A 17,718-nucleotide genomic window follows, 5' to 3' on the forward strand; every position below is an offset into this window, starting at 1 on the left:
GTAATCAAAAGGCCGTCAACCTACCGGGAAATTAAATTGATCAAAATATGTTATGTGAATGAACAATTGTGTAACAGCGAATCCCAATAAAAATGAATTATAGAGGAACCGGGCATGGTGACACACGCTTGTAATCCCAGTTCTTGGGAGGCTGAGACAGGATGATCACTCAGGTTCAAAGCCAGCCTCAGCTACTTAGTGAGACCCTGTTTCCAAATAAAATATGAAATAGGTCCGTGAGAGTAGCCCGGAGGTGAAAGCCCCTAGGTTCCATCCCCAGTACCTTAAAATAAATAAATAAATAAATAAGAATAAAAAATAGGACTGGGGGTGTAGCTTAGAGGTAGAACGCCCCTCGGTTCCATCCCCAGTACCGCGAAAATAAATAAATAAATAAATAAATAACTTAAAAGGCTGGAGTTATAGCTCAGAAGTAGAAGACCCCTCGGCTCAATCCCCAATACCAAAAAAATCCCACAACAAACAGTAGCAAAAAAGCAAACATAAATATTTAGAAATGTCTTTTTTTTTTTTTCTTGTGGTACTGGGGATGGAACCCAGGGGCTTTACCTCCGGGCTACACTCCCAGACCTATTATATATTTTATTTGGAAACAGGGTCTCACTAAGTTGCTGAGAGCCTCATTAAGTAGCTGAGGCTGGCTTTGAACCTGCGCGATCCTCCTGTCTCAGCCTCCCAAGCGCGGGGATTACAAGCCTGCACCACCACGCCCGGCAAACATAATAATAATAATAATAATAATAATAATAATAATAATAATAATAATAATAATAACAATAATAATAATAAAAATAAGCCTCCGCAGGAAATGTGTACACCACGGAACCCCCTGCGCCTTTTGGCCGGGCCCATTGGACCGCCGAGTCGCGCCAACCCACCAATCAGTGGCGACGCTGGACGCAGACGTGCTGCGTACGCCGTGACGCCATCACAAGATGGCTGCGCCCTGAAGGTTTTCTCCCGGAGCCTAGGGTTTTTGCTTTTTGTTTGTGGTGCTGAGGCTTGAGCCCAGGGACATTCGTTCTCTACACCCCCAGTCCTATTTGTATTCTCTCTTGAAACAGGGTGGCAGCAAGTCGCGGAGGGCTTCAGTTGCCGAGTCTGGCCGCGAGCCTGCGACCTCACAGGTTCGGCCTGGGATTCCGAGGTGCGCCAGCTCGCGGCTGGAGCCCAGGTTTCTCTTGGCTTGCGCGCAGCATGTTAGCCCTGGGCCGCTGCGGGCGCGGGGCCGCGGCTTCTCTCTCCACACGACTCCGCCCGCTGTGCCACCGCGGCGGGGCCCGCGCAGCGGCAGGCGCCCCGCACTTCGACGTGGTGGTCATCGGCGGGGGACATGCAGGCACCGAGGCGGCCGCGGCGGCCGCGCGGTGCGGCTCCCGCACCCTGCTCGTCACGCACCGCGTGGACGCGATCGGTGAGCCGCGCGCGGGCCGCGGAGCTGGGCAGGGGCGCGGGCGGCGGCTCCCGCCCTTCCCAGCGCCGAGGCTGGCGCGGTGTCAGCTCTGCCCAGCGCCTTGGGCGCGGCGGGCCTGGGCCACAGCTCTGCAGGAGTCCGTGGACCCAGCACGGTGTTGCTGTTGGCAGAAGTACTCATTTGCGGGGGTTGCCTCCGGAAAGGGAGGGATATACCTAGTGGCGGCTTCGTAGTTCATTGCCGGGTATACGTTCTACTATCTTGTTATTGCAGATCGATGGTGAATTAACACTTAGAAGGGACCTTCGTGCTCTTAAGCAAAACTTTGTGAGACCTTCTAAAGAACGGTGCAGCTAGGCGGCAGTGATGGCGCACGCCTGTAATCACCGTATCTGGGAGGCTGCGACGGGAGGATTGCAGGTTCTCACTAAGTTGTTCGAGGATTCTCTGAGTTTCTAAAGCTGATCTCAAATCTGTGCCCCTGTTTCAGTCTCCTAAGTCCTGGCATTACAGGCGTGCACCACCACACCCGCCGAGACCCTGTTTCAAATGAAAAAATACTAAGGGTGGGGTGATGTAACTCAGAGGTTAGAATACCCCTGGGTTCAATTCCTAATACTAAGTCATAATGATAATTATGTAAGATACTCATGTTTATTTGGTTTCTGTCTGCTACCTTTAGGTCAGATGTCCTGTAATCCTTCCTTTGGTGGCATCGGAAAGGGGCATTTAATGAGAGAAGTAGATGCTTTGGACGGCCTGTGCTCCCGCATCTGTGACCAGTCTGGTGTACATTATAAAGTATTAAACCGGCGGAAAGGCCCAGCTGTGTGGGGACTGAGAGCTCAAATTGATAGGAAACTATATAAACAAAACATGCAGGTAAGAATAGGGTATGAGGACCGGAAAGACCACAGTGGTTTTTTACTGCTGTGTCTCACCTGGCATTCTCTTTTGACAGAAGGAGATCCTGCACACCCCGCTGCTTACCATTCAGGAGGGAGCTGTCGAAGATCTTGTTCTCACAGAGCCAGAGCCCGAGCATTCTGGGAAGTGCCGGGTCAGGGGAGTCATTTTGGGTATGTGGTGGTTAGAGATGGTGATAATAATGTATCAAACTCCTGTGGGACATTTATTGTAGAACAAAGTAAAGATTTTTTTTTTCCTCTAGGAAATTGTGTTATCTCTGCTTAGATAAGGAAAACTACATAAGTAATCATATTTCTCTTTTCATTTTCACCATAAAGCTCAGTCAAATTCTGGGCTCATCAGTATTGTCTTAGCATAGGGCTTTCTTTTTCTGTGTGTCTTGGGGATTGAATCCAGGGGAGTTCTACCTCTGAGCTGCACCCTGGGCCTTCTTTTATTTTTAATAAATTAATTATTATTATTATTATTTTGGCGGGATGGAACCCAAGGGCATTTGACCTCTGAGTTACACTCCCTGCCCTATTTTTTATTCTTTATTTTGAAACAGGGTCTCACTAAGTTGTGGAGGGTGTCACTAAATAGCTGAGGCTGTCTGCGAACCGCAGTCCTCCAGTCTCGGCCTCCCAAATGCTGGGATTACGAGTGTGCGCCACCACGCCTGGCTCCTATTTTATTTGTTTGAAACAGGGTCTAAGTTGCTGAAAGCATTGCTACATTACTGAGGCTGGCCTCAAACCTGCAATCCTCTTGTCTCAGCCTCCCTGGGATTACAGGTATGCATTATCATGCCTGACTTTACCATAGGACTTTTTTTTTTCACTTTCTTTTTTTTTTTTTTTTTTTTTTTTGGTGGTACTGGGGGTGGAACCCAGAGGCTTTCTACCTCCAGGCTATACTCCCAGACCTTTTTTATATTTTATTTGGAAACAGGGTCTCACTAAGTAGCTGAGGCTGGCTTTGAACCCGTGCAATCCTCCTGTCTCAGCCTCCCAAGCGCGGGGATTACAAGTGTGCGCCACCACGCCCGGCACCATAGGACTTTATAACCTGTATATTTATGTATCTTTCCCCACTGGTCTTCCTATTGTACTTTCTATTTTTTCCCTAGGTCTAACAAAATATTTAAAAATATATATTTTACCAACTTATTATATGTATTTTTATTAAAAGGATAGTTTGTTAATTTTATTAAATCAAAGTAATACACACATAACGCATCAAACTCTTGGGCTCAAGGATCTTCCCACCTCAGCCTGCCATGTAGCTGGAACTACAAGTATGAACCACCATGCCCAAATATCATTTTCTTATTACTCAGCTAACAAGTAATCTGTCATTTGTTGTTTTTGGTTTGATACTTCCAGATACATCAGTTTCTACCACCACTATACACCACCTTTTTTTTTTTTTTTTTTTTTTGGTGGTACTGGGGTTCCTGGAAGCCCTTCTACCTCTGGGATACACTCCCAAGGGCTACACTCCCAGACCTATTTTTAACTTTTTTATGTGGAAACAGGGTCTCTTAGGCCAGCGCGGCTGGCTCCGAACCAGCGCGATCCTCCTGTCTCCGCCTCCCAAGCGCGGGGATTACAAGCGTGCGCCACCACACCCGGCGCTGTACCCCATCTTTTATAATCAGGTCAGTTGCTCCCTAAGCCATCTGCGTAATGTCATTTTGAGACTAACCTTTACTGGTAAGCCTTTATTTCCTTGTTTCCTGAAGCTCCAGTCTGCCCTTTCCTTACTACCTCATTTGATTGTAATACCTCTTCTAGTAGCTTCCTGAAAAGATTCATGGGAGATGAACTTATTATCTTATCTTTGCATATCTAAAAATGTTATTTTCCATTCAGACCTGACTCTTATTTAGGTGATGAGCATATATAAATTTAGGCTAAATCTTTTCCCTCAGAATTTTGAGTCTTGCTTTAGTGTCTTTTTTTTTTTTTTTTTTTTTTTTTGAGGGTCTGGGGAAGGAACCCAGGGGCATTTGACCTCCAAGCTACAGCCCCTGCCCTATTTTATTTATTCTTTATTTTGAAACAGGGTCTCACTGAGTTGCAGAGGACCTCACTAAGTAGCTGAGGCTGTCTGGTCTCAGCCTCCCGAATGCTGGGATTACGAGCGTGTGCCACCACGCCTGGTGCTTTAGTGTCTTTTAGCTTCCAGTTTTGTGGTTGAGAAGCTTAATGCTATGTTGACTTAATTTTTTTTTTTTTTTTTTGGTGGTACTGGGGAAAATCCAGGAGTATTCTACCTCCAAGTTACACCCCCATCCCTTTTCTTTTCTTTTTTTTGTGGTATTGGGGATGGAACCCAGGAGTTTTCTACCTCTGGGCTATACTCCCAGACCTATTTTATGTTTTGTTTGAAAATAAGGTCTCACTAAGTAGCAGAGACTAGCTCCGAACCTACGTAATCCTCCTGTCTCAGCCTCCCAAGAACCAGGATTACAGTGTGCGCCACCATGCCTGGTTTGACTTAAATTTTTTTTATTTGCCTTTTCTCACTTTGAAAGCTTTCGTATCTTGTGTGTGTGTGTGTGTGTGTGTGTGTGTGTGTGTGTGTGTGTGTGTGGTGGGTGTGTGTTTGTGTGTGTGTGGTACTGGGGATTCAACCCAAGGGCATCCTGAGCTACATCCCCAGGGCTTTTAATTTTTGTTTTGAAATATGGTCTTGCTAGGTTGCTGAGGCTGCCCTTCAACTTGCCATCCTCCTGTCTCAGTTTCTCAAGTACTGGAATTACAAGTGTACATCACCATGCCCCACTTGGAAGCATTAGTATCTTATTTGTATCTGGTGTGAAATTTTTTATTTTATTTTATTTTATTTTAATTTTATTTTTTTGTGGTACTGGGGGTGGAACCCAGGGGCTTTCTACCCCTGGGCTACACTCCCAGACCTATTTTATATTTTATTTGGAAACAGGGTTTTACCAAGCTGCTGAGAGCCTCACTAAGCAGCTAAGGCTGGCTTCGTACCTGTGCGATCGCGATCCTCCTGTCTCAACCTCCCAAGTACTGGGATTACAATCGTGCGCCACCATACCCAGCTTCTGGTGTGAAAATGATGTCCCTCAGTGTGCTCATTCATTGTGATGGGGTTCCCTTTCGATCTAAAATCTGTGTCCTGGGTGGGTATTTTTATTGTTTTATTGCCCTTCAACTCATTCCTTTCTGAGTCCTTTTTTTTTTTTTTTTTTTGTCAGTTTACTATCCATTTTTTAGGAGATACTCTTTGTTGTCTAAATCTTTCCAATGAAGTGTGCGTGTGTGTGTGTGTGTGCGTGCGTGCGTGTGTGTGTGCACGCGCGTGCAGTACTGGGAATTGAACCCAGGGGAATTCTGCCTCTGAGCTGTGCCCCCAACCTGATTTTATTTATTTAGATATAGGGTCTCACTAGGCTTCTGAGAGCCTCACTACATTGCCAAGGCTGGCTTTGAACCTGTGCTCCTCCTGTCTCAGCCTCCCAAATACTGGGATTACAACCACACACGGCTAATTTCTTACTTTTGAAACAGGGTCTCACTAAGTTGTGGAGGACCTCACTAAATTGCTGATGCTGGCTGTGAGCCTATAATCCTCCTGTCTCAACATTCTAAGTATTGGGATTATAAATAAGCACCACCATGCCTGGCCTTCCGGTGAATTTTTTAAAATATATTTTTCATTTATAAACAGTCTTTTTCTGATGGTTTCTTTTTCTTAGCATCTTGCTCTTGGTTTATAAGTTAGGTATTTAATCTATATGAAGGTTTTTTTGGGGGTTTTTTTTGGTGGTGGTGGTACTGGAGTTCCTGGAAGTCCTTCTACCTCCGGGCTACACTCCCAGACCTATTTTATACTTTTTTATATTTGGAAACAGGGTCTCTTAAACCAGAGCGGCTGGCTTCGCGCCTGTGTGATCCTCCTGTCTCTCTCTGCCTCCCAAGCACGGGGATTACAAGTGTGCACCACTACACCTGGGTTTTTTTTTTTTTTTTTTTTTTTTTTTTGCAGGTCTGGGGATGGAACCCAGGGGCATATGAACTCCAAACTACACCCCGTGTCATATTTTTTATTTTTTATTTTGAAACAGGGTCTCACTAAGTTGCGGAGGGCCTCACTAAGTAGCTGAGTCTATCTGCGAACTGCGATCCTGAAGTTTAGGGAACTTCAGTTGCATGTACAGATTATTGTATTCTCTTGGTACTAGAGATTGAAACCAGGAGCAACCTACTCCTGAGCTACAGCCTTGGCTTTTTAAAATTTTTTCCCAAAGGGGCAACAGGAAGAGGTTGAGCTATAGAAAGGGCCCTATAGTGAAGCAACTAATGTGACCAATCAGAGGGTATGTAATAGTGGAGGACGGAGCCTCTTTAAAACACAGGAGGTACATAAACAAATGTATCAAAGTTAATCACCAAAGAAGCATGGGATGGAGGGAGGGGGAGGGAATGGGATGGGGGCTGGAGGAGGGCTAATTGGATGATGTGTGCTTGTATATCCTCTCAAGTCTTGTACTCCAATGTGATTGATATATGACTACAATGCACCAATTTAAAAAATAAATTTATTAATTAAAAAAAATTTTTCCCAGTACTGGAAATTGAATCCAGGGGTGTTTTACGAAGGGTGTATACCTGAGATATACCCCCAGCCCTAATTTTTATCCTTTATTTATTTTGAAAAGGGTCTTACTAAGTTGCCCAGGCTTCTGGGCCTCCAGTCCTCCCATCTCAGACTTCTGAGTCCTGGGATTACAAGCATGTGCCACTGCCCCTAGCTTTAATATCTTTAAATGATATTTAAATGTTAATTTTTTTACCTTGTCTATATATTCTTCTTTTTTTTTTTTCCAGTACCAGGGATTGAACCCAAGGGCATTTTACCTCCAAGCTATGCCCCCAGCCCTATTTCTCCTTCTCCTTCTCTTTCTCCTTCTCCTTCTCCTTCTCCTTCTCCTTCTCCTTCTCCTTCTCCTTCTCCTTCTTCTTCTTCTTCTTCTTCTTCTCTTCTTTCTTTTTTGCGGTACTAAGGATTGAACCCAGGGGCATTCTAACTCCGAGCTACACTCCCAGACCTATTTTTTTATTCTTTATTTTGAAAAAGGTCTCACTAAGTTGTAGAGTCTCACTAAGAAGCTGAGGCTAGCTGTGAGCCTGCAATCCTTCTATTTCAGCCTCCCAAGTACTGGGATTACAGGCATGTGCCACCACCTTCAACTCTTATTCTATATTTTGAAACAAGGTCTCACTAAGTTGTGGAGGGCCTCATTAAGCAGCTGAGGCTGGCTATAACCTGTGATCCTCCTGTGTCAGCCTCCCAAGCACTGGGGTTACAAGCATGTTCTACCACACCTGTCCACTTTAACTTTCAAGTGTACAATTCAGTATCAATAAGTACATTTCCAGTATTGTGCAACCGTCTCCATTAGTGATCTTTCTCATCATTTCAAACTGAACTTCTGTACCTATTAAACAACAATTTCTCCTTAGCTAAAGAATAAATCTCCAGTTTTCCGTAAGGGAGATCTTTCTGAGCACAGAACTTTTTTACGTAGATTTCTTCTACTTCTCTCATTTTAGCCTCAAGCTTTGTTGCTACATTCTTCAGTTCTCATTCTCAGTTCTCTAATTTCTGAGCCTTTTTGAGGCAAATAAGTTCATTCTCATTGGTATCCCGTCATCACATATTTGAGTTAGAGCCTTCTCCTTTCTGCTAGGAATTACCATTTGTTCAACTGGAAATGAAACCCAGGGGCATTCTATCTCCAAGCTACCCCCCCAGCCCTATTTTTTATTTTGAAAGAAAGTCTCACTGAGTTGCAAAGGGCCTCATTAAGTAGCTGAGGCTATCTACGAACAGCAATCCTCCTGTCTCAGCCTCTCAAATGCTGGGATTAGAAGTGTGCGCCACCACGCCTGGCTTCCAGCATTTTTTTTTTTTTGCAGTACTTGGGATGGAATCCAGATCCAGGGGCATTGTACCTCCGAGCTATACCCCCTGCCCAAATTTTTAGTCTTTTTAGTTTTTGAAGCAGTCTCACTGAGTTGGAAACGGCCTCGCTAAGTAGCTGAGGCTGCCTGTGAACTGCCATTCTCTAGTCTGCCTCCCGAATGCTGGGATTGCAAGTGTGTCCTACCATGCCCGGCTAGCTCAGCCTTATTTTTTATTCTTTATTTTGAAATAGGGTCTAAGTTGTGGAGGGCCTCACTAAGTCTGGCTGTGAACCTGTGATCATCCTATCTCAGCCGCCCAAGTACTAGCGTTACAAGTGCGCGTCACCACACCCAGCTTGTCCAACTAATTTGAATCATTCCAAAATATGTTGAACTTTTTCATTTTTAGACAAGTTATTTTCTATTTCTTGTCTGTGTTTTTATACTTTTTATTCCTTTGTTTAATTTTCTGGAAGTTTCAGAAGGAAAAAGAAATCATGTAAGGAAGTCTGCCATATTTGACCAGATATCTAAAGTTAATTTTGTGTATGGGGGGGGGGCTGGGGTAGAACCTAGGGGTCTTCTACCTCCAGGTTCTACCCTCAGCCCGATGTTATTTCTTATTTGGAAATGGGGTCTCACTAGGTTGATGAGAGTCTCACTACTTGCTGAGTCTGTCCTTGAACCTGTGATCCTCCTGTCTCAGCCTCCCAAGTACTGGGATCACAGGTGTGTGCCACTACACTCATCTGAAAGTTAATTTTTAAAATGAAGTGAGTTGCCAAGTGTGGTGGCGTACTCTTGTAATCCCAGCGCTTGGGAGACTGAGACAAGAGGATAGCATAGGTTCAAACCCAGCCTCAGCTGCTTAGTGAGGCTCTCAGCAACTTAGTGAGATTCTGTGTCCAAATAACATAGGAGTATAGCCCAGAGGTATAAAAGCCCCTGGGTTCCTCCTCCAGTACTGCAAAAAAAAATAAAATGAACTGAGTCTTAACTTTTCAGTGCTGATATGATTTTAGGAACAGGTAAATTGGCGATAACACATTGTGTTCTTTCTAGTAGATTTGTTGGATTCTGGGTTTTGTTTTTGTTTTTTGCAGGTCTGAAGATGGAACCCAGGGGCATTTGACCTCTGAGCTATACCCTGTGCCCTGTTTTTTATTCTTTATTTTGAAACAGGATCTCACTAAGTTGTGGAGAGCCTCACAAAGTAGCTGAGGCTGTCCACGAACCGCAATTCAATCCCCAGCAAAACACACACACACACACACACACACACACACACACACACACACATATTTTTAAGTTTCTAAAAACAGAAAGGTTTTCTGTATTTCCAATATCAGATGCTCACATTCCATTTTGATCTGTGGTAATTAGAAAACAATTTCATTTCTTTTTTTCTGTTGTTTAGTGGATGGAAGCACAGTGTATGCAGAGAGTGTGATCCTGACGACTGGGACTTTTTTGAGAGGCATGATTGTCATTGGATTGGAGATGCATCCTGCAGGACGCTTAGGGGATCAGCCTTCTGTGGGTTTGGCTCAGACTTTGGAAAAGTTGGGATTCGTTATGGGAAGGTTGAAGACTGGGACTCCACCCCGAATTGCCAAAGACACCATTAATTTCAGCATTCTAAACAAGCACATACCAGATAATCCGTCCATACCATTCAGCTTTGTCAATGAGACCGTGTGGATTAAGGTAAAACAACTTATGAAAACCTGGCTTTATAAACTGATATTAGCTATTCACAGTGGAAAGTAGACTAACCACTTCTTTTCTTTTTTGGGCAACAATTTATATCACTATTATTAGAGTACAAAGAAGTGATCTTTACAAGTATTAACTAAAAGCCAGGCATGGTGGTGCATACCTGTAATCCCAGTACTAGGGAGGCTAAAGTGGGAAGATCACAGTATTTGAGGACAGCCTCAGCAAGTAATAAGACTCTCATCAACCAGGTGAGACCCTGTTTTAAAAATAAAAAAATAAGCTGGGTGTGGTGGCACATGCTTGTAATCCTAGCATTCAGTAGGCTGAGACCAATGGATCACATTTGTGGACAGCCTCAGCTACTTAGTAAGGCTCTTTGCAACTCAGTGAGACCCTGTTTCAAAATAAAGAATAAAAAACAGGGCTAGGGGTGTACCTTGGAGGTGAATGCCACTGGGTTCCATCTGCAGTACCGCAAAAATAAAAATAAAATAGAGCTCGGAGTGTAGTTCAGAGGTGGAATGCCCCTGGGTTTAATCCCCAGTACCACATACACACATACTCAAAAAGTATTAGCTAGCTGGGAGTGGTGGTGCATGCTTGTAATACCAGCTCTTGGGAGGCTGAGACAGGAGGATCGCACAGGTTCAAAGCCAGAATCAGCTACTTAGTAAGGCTCTCAGCAACTTAGGGAGACCCTGTTTCCAAATAAAATATGAAATAGGTCTGGGAATATAGCCTGGAGGTAGAAAGTCACTGGGTTCCACCCCCAGTACCATACACACACACACACACACACACACACACACACACACACACACACAAAAAATTAGCTAATTTGGTTGATGTGCTGTTTCCCTATAAGTTTTTAGGCTTCATTACATGTAAAACTCTACCTTTTTTTTTTTCTTTGAACTGGAAATTAAAAACAAAGGCATTCTAAATCTAAGCTTCACCTCCAGCCCTTTTTATCTTTTATATTGTTTTGTTGGTATTTTGTAGAACTGGGGACTGAAATCAGGGGAATTCTACCTGCAAAGCCCGACACCAGCCCTATTTATTTATTTTGAAACAGGGTCTAACTAAGGTCTAGAGGGCTTCACTAAGTATCTGGGGCTGACTGTGGACCTGCGATCCTCTTGTCTCCGTCTCCCAAGTACTGGGATTACAAGTGTGTGGACCACCACAACCAGCTTATTGTTGTTTTTTTTGTGTTTTGGTTTTTTTTCTTTTTTTGCAGTACTGGGGTTGAACCCCAAAAGCATTCTACCTCCAAGCTACACCCCAGCTCTATTGTTTGTTTGTTTGTTTGTTTGTTTGTTTGTTTTTACAGTACTGGGGATGGAACTCAGAGGCATGCTACCTCTGACCTACCCCCCCAGCCTGATTTTTTTTTTTTTTTTTTTTTTTTGGTGGTGGTACTGGGGGTGGGACCCAGAGGCTTTCTACCTCCGGGCTATACTTCCAGACCTATTTTATATTTTATTTGGAAACAGGGTCTCACTAAGTTGCTGAGAGCCTCACTAAGTAGCTGAGGCTGGCTTTGACACTGTGCGATCCTCCTGTCTCAGCCTCCCAAGCGCTGGGATTACAAACGTGCGCCACCATGCCTGGCATGATTTTTTATTCTTTATTTTGAAACAGGGTCTCACTGAGTTGCAAAGGGTTGTAGCTGAGGTTGTCCACTAACCTCCTGTCTCAGCCTCCCAAATGCTGGGATTACAAGTGTCTGGCACCATGCCCGGCTTTATTTTTATTTATTTATAATTATTATTATTTTTTTTAATTTTTTTTTTTGGTGGTACTGGGGTTCCTGGAAACCCTTCAACCTCCGAGCTACACTCCCAGACCTATTTTATATTTTTATTTGGAAACAGGGTCTCTTAAGCCAGAGAGGCTGGCTTCAAACCAATGTGATCTTCCTGTCTCCGTCTCCCAAGAACAGGGATTACAAGTGTGCACCACCACGCCTGGCCCGTTTTTATTTTTTATTTTGAAACAGGGTCTCGCTGATTTGCAAAAGGTCTCACTAAGTAGCTGAGGCTGGCCACAAACCACAATCCTCCTGTTTCAGCCTCCCAAACACTGAGATTACAAGCATCCACCACCACACCCAGCTTATCTTTTGTTTTGAAATAGTCTCATTGAGTTGCTGAGGCTGGCCGGAAACCTGATGTCTTTCTTTCTCGGTGTCTTAAGTACTGTGTTTACAGGTATACACTGTCACACCTGGTTTAACTTTACTATTTTGTAAGTTAAAACTTTTTGGCTGGGAGCCGGGCATGGTGGCGCGCACTTGTAATCCCCGCGCTTGGGAGGCTGAGACAGGAGGATCGCGCAGTTTCGAAGCCAGCCTCGGCTACTGAGTGAGGCTCTCGGCAACTTAGTGAGACTCTGTTTCCAAATAAAATATAAAATAGGTCTGGGAGTATAGTCCGGAGGTAGAAAGCCTCTGGGTTCTACCCCCAGTATCACCAAAAAAAAAAAAAAAAAAAAAACCTTTTTGCTGGGTCTGGTGGCACACTCCTGTTATCCCAGTACTTGGGAAGCTGAAACAGGAGAATCACAGGTTCAAGGCCAGCCTCAGAAAATAATGAGATGCTCATTAACCTAGTGAGACTGTTTTCAAATAAGAAATAAAATCAGGCTGAGGGTATAGCTTGAAAGTAGAATGCCTCTGGGGTTCATTCCCTGGTACTAAAAATAAAAATACAAACTTTTTTTTTTTTTTTTTTTTTAGGGTCTGGGGATGGAACCCAGGGACATTCATTCGACCTCTGAGCTATACCCCCTGTCCTATCTTTATTCTTTATTTTGAAACAGGGTTTCACTAAGTTATGGAAGGCCTCACTAAGTAGCAGAGGCTGTCTGCGAACCACGATCCTTCTGTCTCAGCCTCCCGAATGCTGGGATTACAAGCATGTGTCACCACGCCTGACTAATAAAAACTTTTTTTTTTTTTTTTTTTTGGTGGTACTGGGGTTCCTGGAAGCCCTTCTACCTCTGGTATACACTCCCACGGGCTACACTCCCAGACTATTTTTTAACATTTTTATGTGGAAACAGAGTCTCTTAAGCCAGCAAGGCTGGCTCCAAACCAGCGCGATCCTCCTGTCTCTGCCTCCCAAGCGCGGGGATTACAAGCATGTGCCACCACGCCCGGCTAATAAAAACTTTTTGAAACTATTTCAGACTAACAAAAAAATTCCAAAACTATTATAGCAAACTAGAATAAATCAGTGAAAGTTGTTCATTGTCAGTATTTTGCCATATTTGTCTCTGTGCCTGAGAATATATAAATATGTATATTTTCTTTTATTTTTCTTTTATTTTTTGCAGTACTGGGGATGGAACCCAGGGGCATTCTACCTGCAAGTTACACCCTCAGCCTAAATTAGCTAATAATGTGTGTGTGTGTGTGTGTGTGTGTGTGTGTGTGTGTTACTAGGGGTGGAACCCAGGGACTTTTCTACCTCCGGGCTACACTCCCAAAACCTATTTTATATTTTATTTGGAAACAGGGTCTCCCTAAATTGCTGAGAACCTCACTAAGTAGCTTATTCTGGCTTTGAACCTGTGCGATCCTCCTGTCTCAGACTCCCAAGAGCTGGGATTACAAGCATGCGCCACTATGCCCAGCTAGCTAATACTTTCTGAGTGTGTGTGTATGTGTTACTGGGGTTTGAACCCAGGGGCATTCTATCTCTGAACTACACTCTCAGCTCTATTTTATTGTTATGGTTTTTTTGTTTGTTTGTTTGCAGTACTGTAGATGTAACTCAGCGGCATTCACCTCCAAGGTACACCCCTAGCCCTATTTTTTTTTTTTTTTTTTTTTTTTTTTTTTTTTTGGTGGTACTGGGAATGGAACCCTTCTACCTCCAGGCTACACTCCCAGACCTATTTTTATATTTTTATTTGGAAACAGGCTCTCTTAAGCCAGCAAGGTTAGCTTCAGCCAGCAAGGTTGGCTTCAAACCTGCGCGATCCTCCTGTCTCCGTCTCCCAAACGCGGGGATTACAAGCCTGTGCCACCACGCCCGCCCTATTTTTTATTCTTTATTTTGAAACAGAGTCTCACTGAGTTGCGAAGGGCCTAAATATTTGAGGCCGTCCTCAAACCTCGATCCTCCTGTCTCAGCCTCCCAAATGTTGGGATTACAAGCATGTATGTATATTTTATTTTATTATTTTATTTATTTATTTTTTTTTTTTTTTGGTGGTGCTGGGGTTCCTGGAAGCCCTTCTACCTCTGGGCTACACTCCCAGACCTATTTTAACATTTTTTATTTGGAAACAGGGTCTCCTAAGCCGCGCATGCGGCTGGCTTCGAACCTGCGCGATCCTCCTGTCTCTGCCTCCCAAGCGCGGGGATTACAAGCGTGCGCCACCACACCCGGCTATATTTTATTTTTTAAATGGTGTGTATCTTTATTTTTTATTTTATTTTAATTTTTTTTCAGTGCTGGGGATGAAAACCAGGGGTCTTTTACTTTCAAGCTATACCCTCAGGCCTATAGTTTACTCTTTATTTTGAAACAGGGTCTCATTGAGTTGCAAAGGACTTTACTAAGTAGTAGCTAAGGCTGCCCGTGAACTGAGTCCTGTCTCAGCCTCGCAAAAGCTGGGATTACAAACGTTGCACCACCACGGCCAGGTTTACTTTTTATTTTATTTATTTATTTATTTATTTATTTATTTATTTATTTATTTATTTTTGCGGGTCTAGGGATGGAACCCAGGGGCATTCGACCTCTGAGCTACACCCCAGCCCTATGTTTTTATTCTTTATTTGAAGCTGGGTCTCACTGAGTTGCAGAGGGCCTCACTAAGCAGCTGAAGCTGTTCATGAACCATGATCCTCTGGTCTCAGCCTCCCAAATGCTGGTATTATGAGTGTATCACCATCATTCCTGGCTATTAATGTGTAAATTTTAAAATATTATTCAATTTATTTTTAGTGGTACTGGGAATTCAATAAAGGATGTCCTACCTCTGGTCCACTCTCAACAACTTGTGAGGACCTCCACAACTTAGTGAGACCCTGTTTCAAAATAAAGAACAGCTGGGTGTGGTGGTCCATGTTTGTGATCCCAGGACATGAGAGACTGAGACAGAAGGATCTCAGGTTCATGGCCAGCTTCAGCTACTTAGTGAGACCCTCCACAACTTAGACCCTGTTTCAAAATAAAGAATAAAAATTTGAGCCTGGTGTGGTGGCGCATGCTTGTAATCCCAGCATTCGGGAGGCTGAGACAGGAGGATTGCTGTTCGCGGACAGCCTCAGCTATTTAGTGAGGCCCTCTGCAACTTAGTGAGACCCTGTTTCAAAATAAAGAATAAAAAATAGATGCACTGCCTTTGAGCCCCTGCCGCACCTGTGTGTGGCGCCGGGGGTCAGGCTGCAGCTCCAGAGAACCTGCTCATGCATAACTGGGGCCGCCAGCCTGTCGAGGGCAGCCCTTTTAACTATGAGGTACAGGGCACAGAAAAAGAAAAGAAAAGAAAAAAATAAAAAATAGGGCAGGGGTGTAGCTCGGAGGTCGAATGCCCCTGGGTTTCATCCCCAGACCGGCAAAAAAAAAAAAAAAAAAAAGAAAAGAAAAGAAAAGAAAGAATAAAAAGTTGGGCTGGAGGAATAGCTCGCAAGTAGAATGCAACTTATTCTCAAATGTTCTAGGAAAAAAGACATGTGAATATTACTTTCTTGTTTTGGGGGTTTGGTTTGGTATGTTATGTATGGATAAAAAAAAAAAAACCCACAGTATTTTACCTCTGAGCTACACCCCCAGCCTTATTATTATTATTTTTTTTTTTTTTTTTTTTGGTGGTACTGGGGGTAGAACCCAGAGGCTTTCTACCTCCGGGCTATACTCCCAGACCTATATTATATTTTTATTTGGAAACAGGGTCTCACTAAGTTGCTGAGAGCCTCACTAAGTAGCTTTGGATGGCTTCGAACTTGTGCAGTCCTCCTGTCTCAGCCTCCCAAGCGCGGGGATTACAAGCGTGCGCCACCACGCCCAGCTCCCCCAGCCTTTTTTTTTTTTTTTTTTTTTTTTTTTTTGAAACATGGTTTCACTAGGTTGGTGAGATTTTTTTTTTTTTTTTTTTTTCTTTTGCAGAACTAGGGATGGAACCCAGGGGCATTCTACCTTCCAGCAATTTTTTTTTTTTTTTTTTTTTTTGGTGGTACTGGGGTTCCTGGAAGCCCTTCTACCTCCGGGCTACACTCCCAGACCTATTTTTACATTTTTATTTGGAAACAGGGTCTCCTAAGCCAGCGCGCGCGGCTGGCTTCGAACCTGCGCGATCCTCCTGTCTCTGCCTCCCAAGCGCGGGGATTACAAGCGTGCGCCACCACGCCCGGCTACCTTCCAGCTATTTTGAAACAAGGTCTCAGTAAGTTCCAGAGTGCCTCACTAAGTAGCTGAGGCTATCCAGGAACCCCAGATCCTCCTTTCTCAGCCTCCCAAGTACTGGGATTACAAGTATGTACCACCACACCCAGATTGATGAGGTTTTACACCTGGCTGCTTTCAAATCTTTTATTATAAAATTTCAGGGAGCCGGGCGTGGTGGCACACGCTTATAATCCCAGCATTTGGGAGGCTGAGACTGGAGGATTGTGGTTCGCAGACAGCCTCAGCTACTTAGTGAGGCTCTCCGCAACTTAGTTAGACCTTGTTTCAAAATAAAGAATAAAAACAGCAGGGGGTATAGCTCAGAGGTCAAATGCCCCTGGGTTTTATCCCCAGATCCACAAAAAAAAAAAAAATAAATAAATTAAATTTCAGAGTTACAAAATTGGGAAGTAGTATAATGAAGCCATGTGTTCATCATCTAGCTTTAACAAATAACATTTTGGCATTCTTGTTTTATTCCTTCTTGCTGAGTTTTCAAGCTGTCACATCATTTCATTTTCTTTTCCACATAAGCTTTATTTATTTATTTATTTATTTGCAATACTGGGGATTGAGCCCAGGGGCATTCTACTCCCGAGCTATACCCCCAGCCCTATTTTTTTTAACTTTTCTTTTGAAGCATAGTCTTACTAAATAGCTGAGGCTAGCCTTGAACCTGTGATCCTCCTGTCTCAGCCTCTCAAGTACTGGAATTACAATGTGTGCCACCATGCCCAGCGTCCACATATGCTTTAACAGAGAACTTTTTTTAACTGGGTTTGGTGGTGCATGCTTGTGATACCAGTACTTGGGTGGCTGAGACAAGAGGATCACAGTTTTGTAGCCAGCCTCAGCTACTTAATAAGGCCCTTGGTAACTTATTAAGTCCCTGTTTCAAAATAAAATAAAAATAGGGCTGGGGGTATAGCTTGGAGGTAGAATGCGCCTGGGTTCAATTTCCACTACCACACATACACACGCATACAAAAAAAAAGCCCACATTGAACCAGGCATGATGGTGCACACCTCTAATCTAGTACTTGGTAAGCCAAGATAAGAGAACCACAGATGTGAGGCCAGCCTCAGCAACCCAGTAAGACCTGTGTTGAAACAAAAAAAAAAGTAAAAGTAGCCAGGCGTGGTGGCGCACGCTTATAATACCAGCATTTGATGCTGGTTTGAAACTTTGAACCTGAGAGCCTGTCTCAGGTTCCCTCCACATCTGGCTTCCTGGTTGCTTTTTTTTGTGTGTGTGTGGTACTGAGGGTGGAACCCAGGCGCTTTTCTACCTCCGGGCTATACTCCCAGA

At 43.8% G+C, this 17,718-nt stretch overlaps 1 protein-coding gene across 1 annotated transcript in view; it reads left to right on the forward strand.

Annotated features, from left to right (window-relative positions):
• Positions 1–1,311: 1,311 nt before the first annotated feature.
• The window catches only part of MTO1 (mitochondrial tRNA translation optimization 1), a gene marked incomplete at its 3' end in the record, with an annotated part of 31,714 nt that continues 15,307 nt past the window's right edge, over positions 1,312–17,718 (forward strand). The window contains exons 1-4 of the mRNA XM_080700076.1: positions 1,312–1,435; positions 2,118–2,317; positions 2,397–2,514; positions 9,704–9,993. Coding sequence (XP_080556202.1) covers positions 2,123–2,317; positions 2,397–2,514; positions 9,704–9,993 — 603 coding nt within the window. The 5' untranslated portion in view covers positions 1,312–1,435; positions 2,118–2,122. The remainder of the gene's footprint in view (positions 1,436–2,117; positions 2,318–2,396; positions 2,515–9,703; positions 9,994–17,718) is intronic.

This window comes from Muscardinus avellanarius (genome assembly GCF_963383645.1).
Source record: "Muscardinus avellanarius genome assembly, chromosome: 8".
Lineage (NCBI taxonomy): Eukaryota > Metazoa > Chordata > Mammalia > Rodentia > Gliridae > Muscardinus > Muscardinus avellanarius.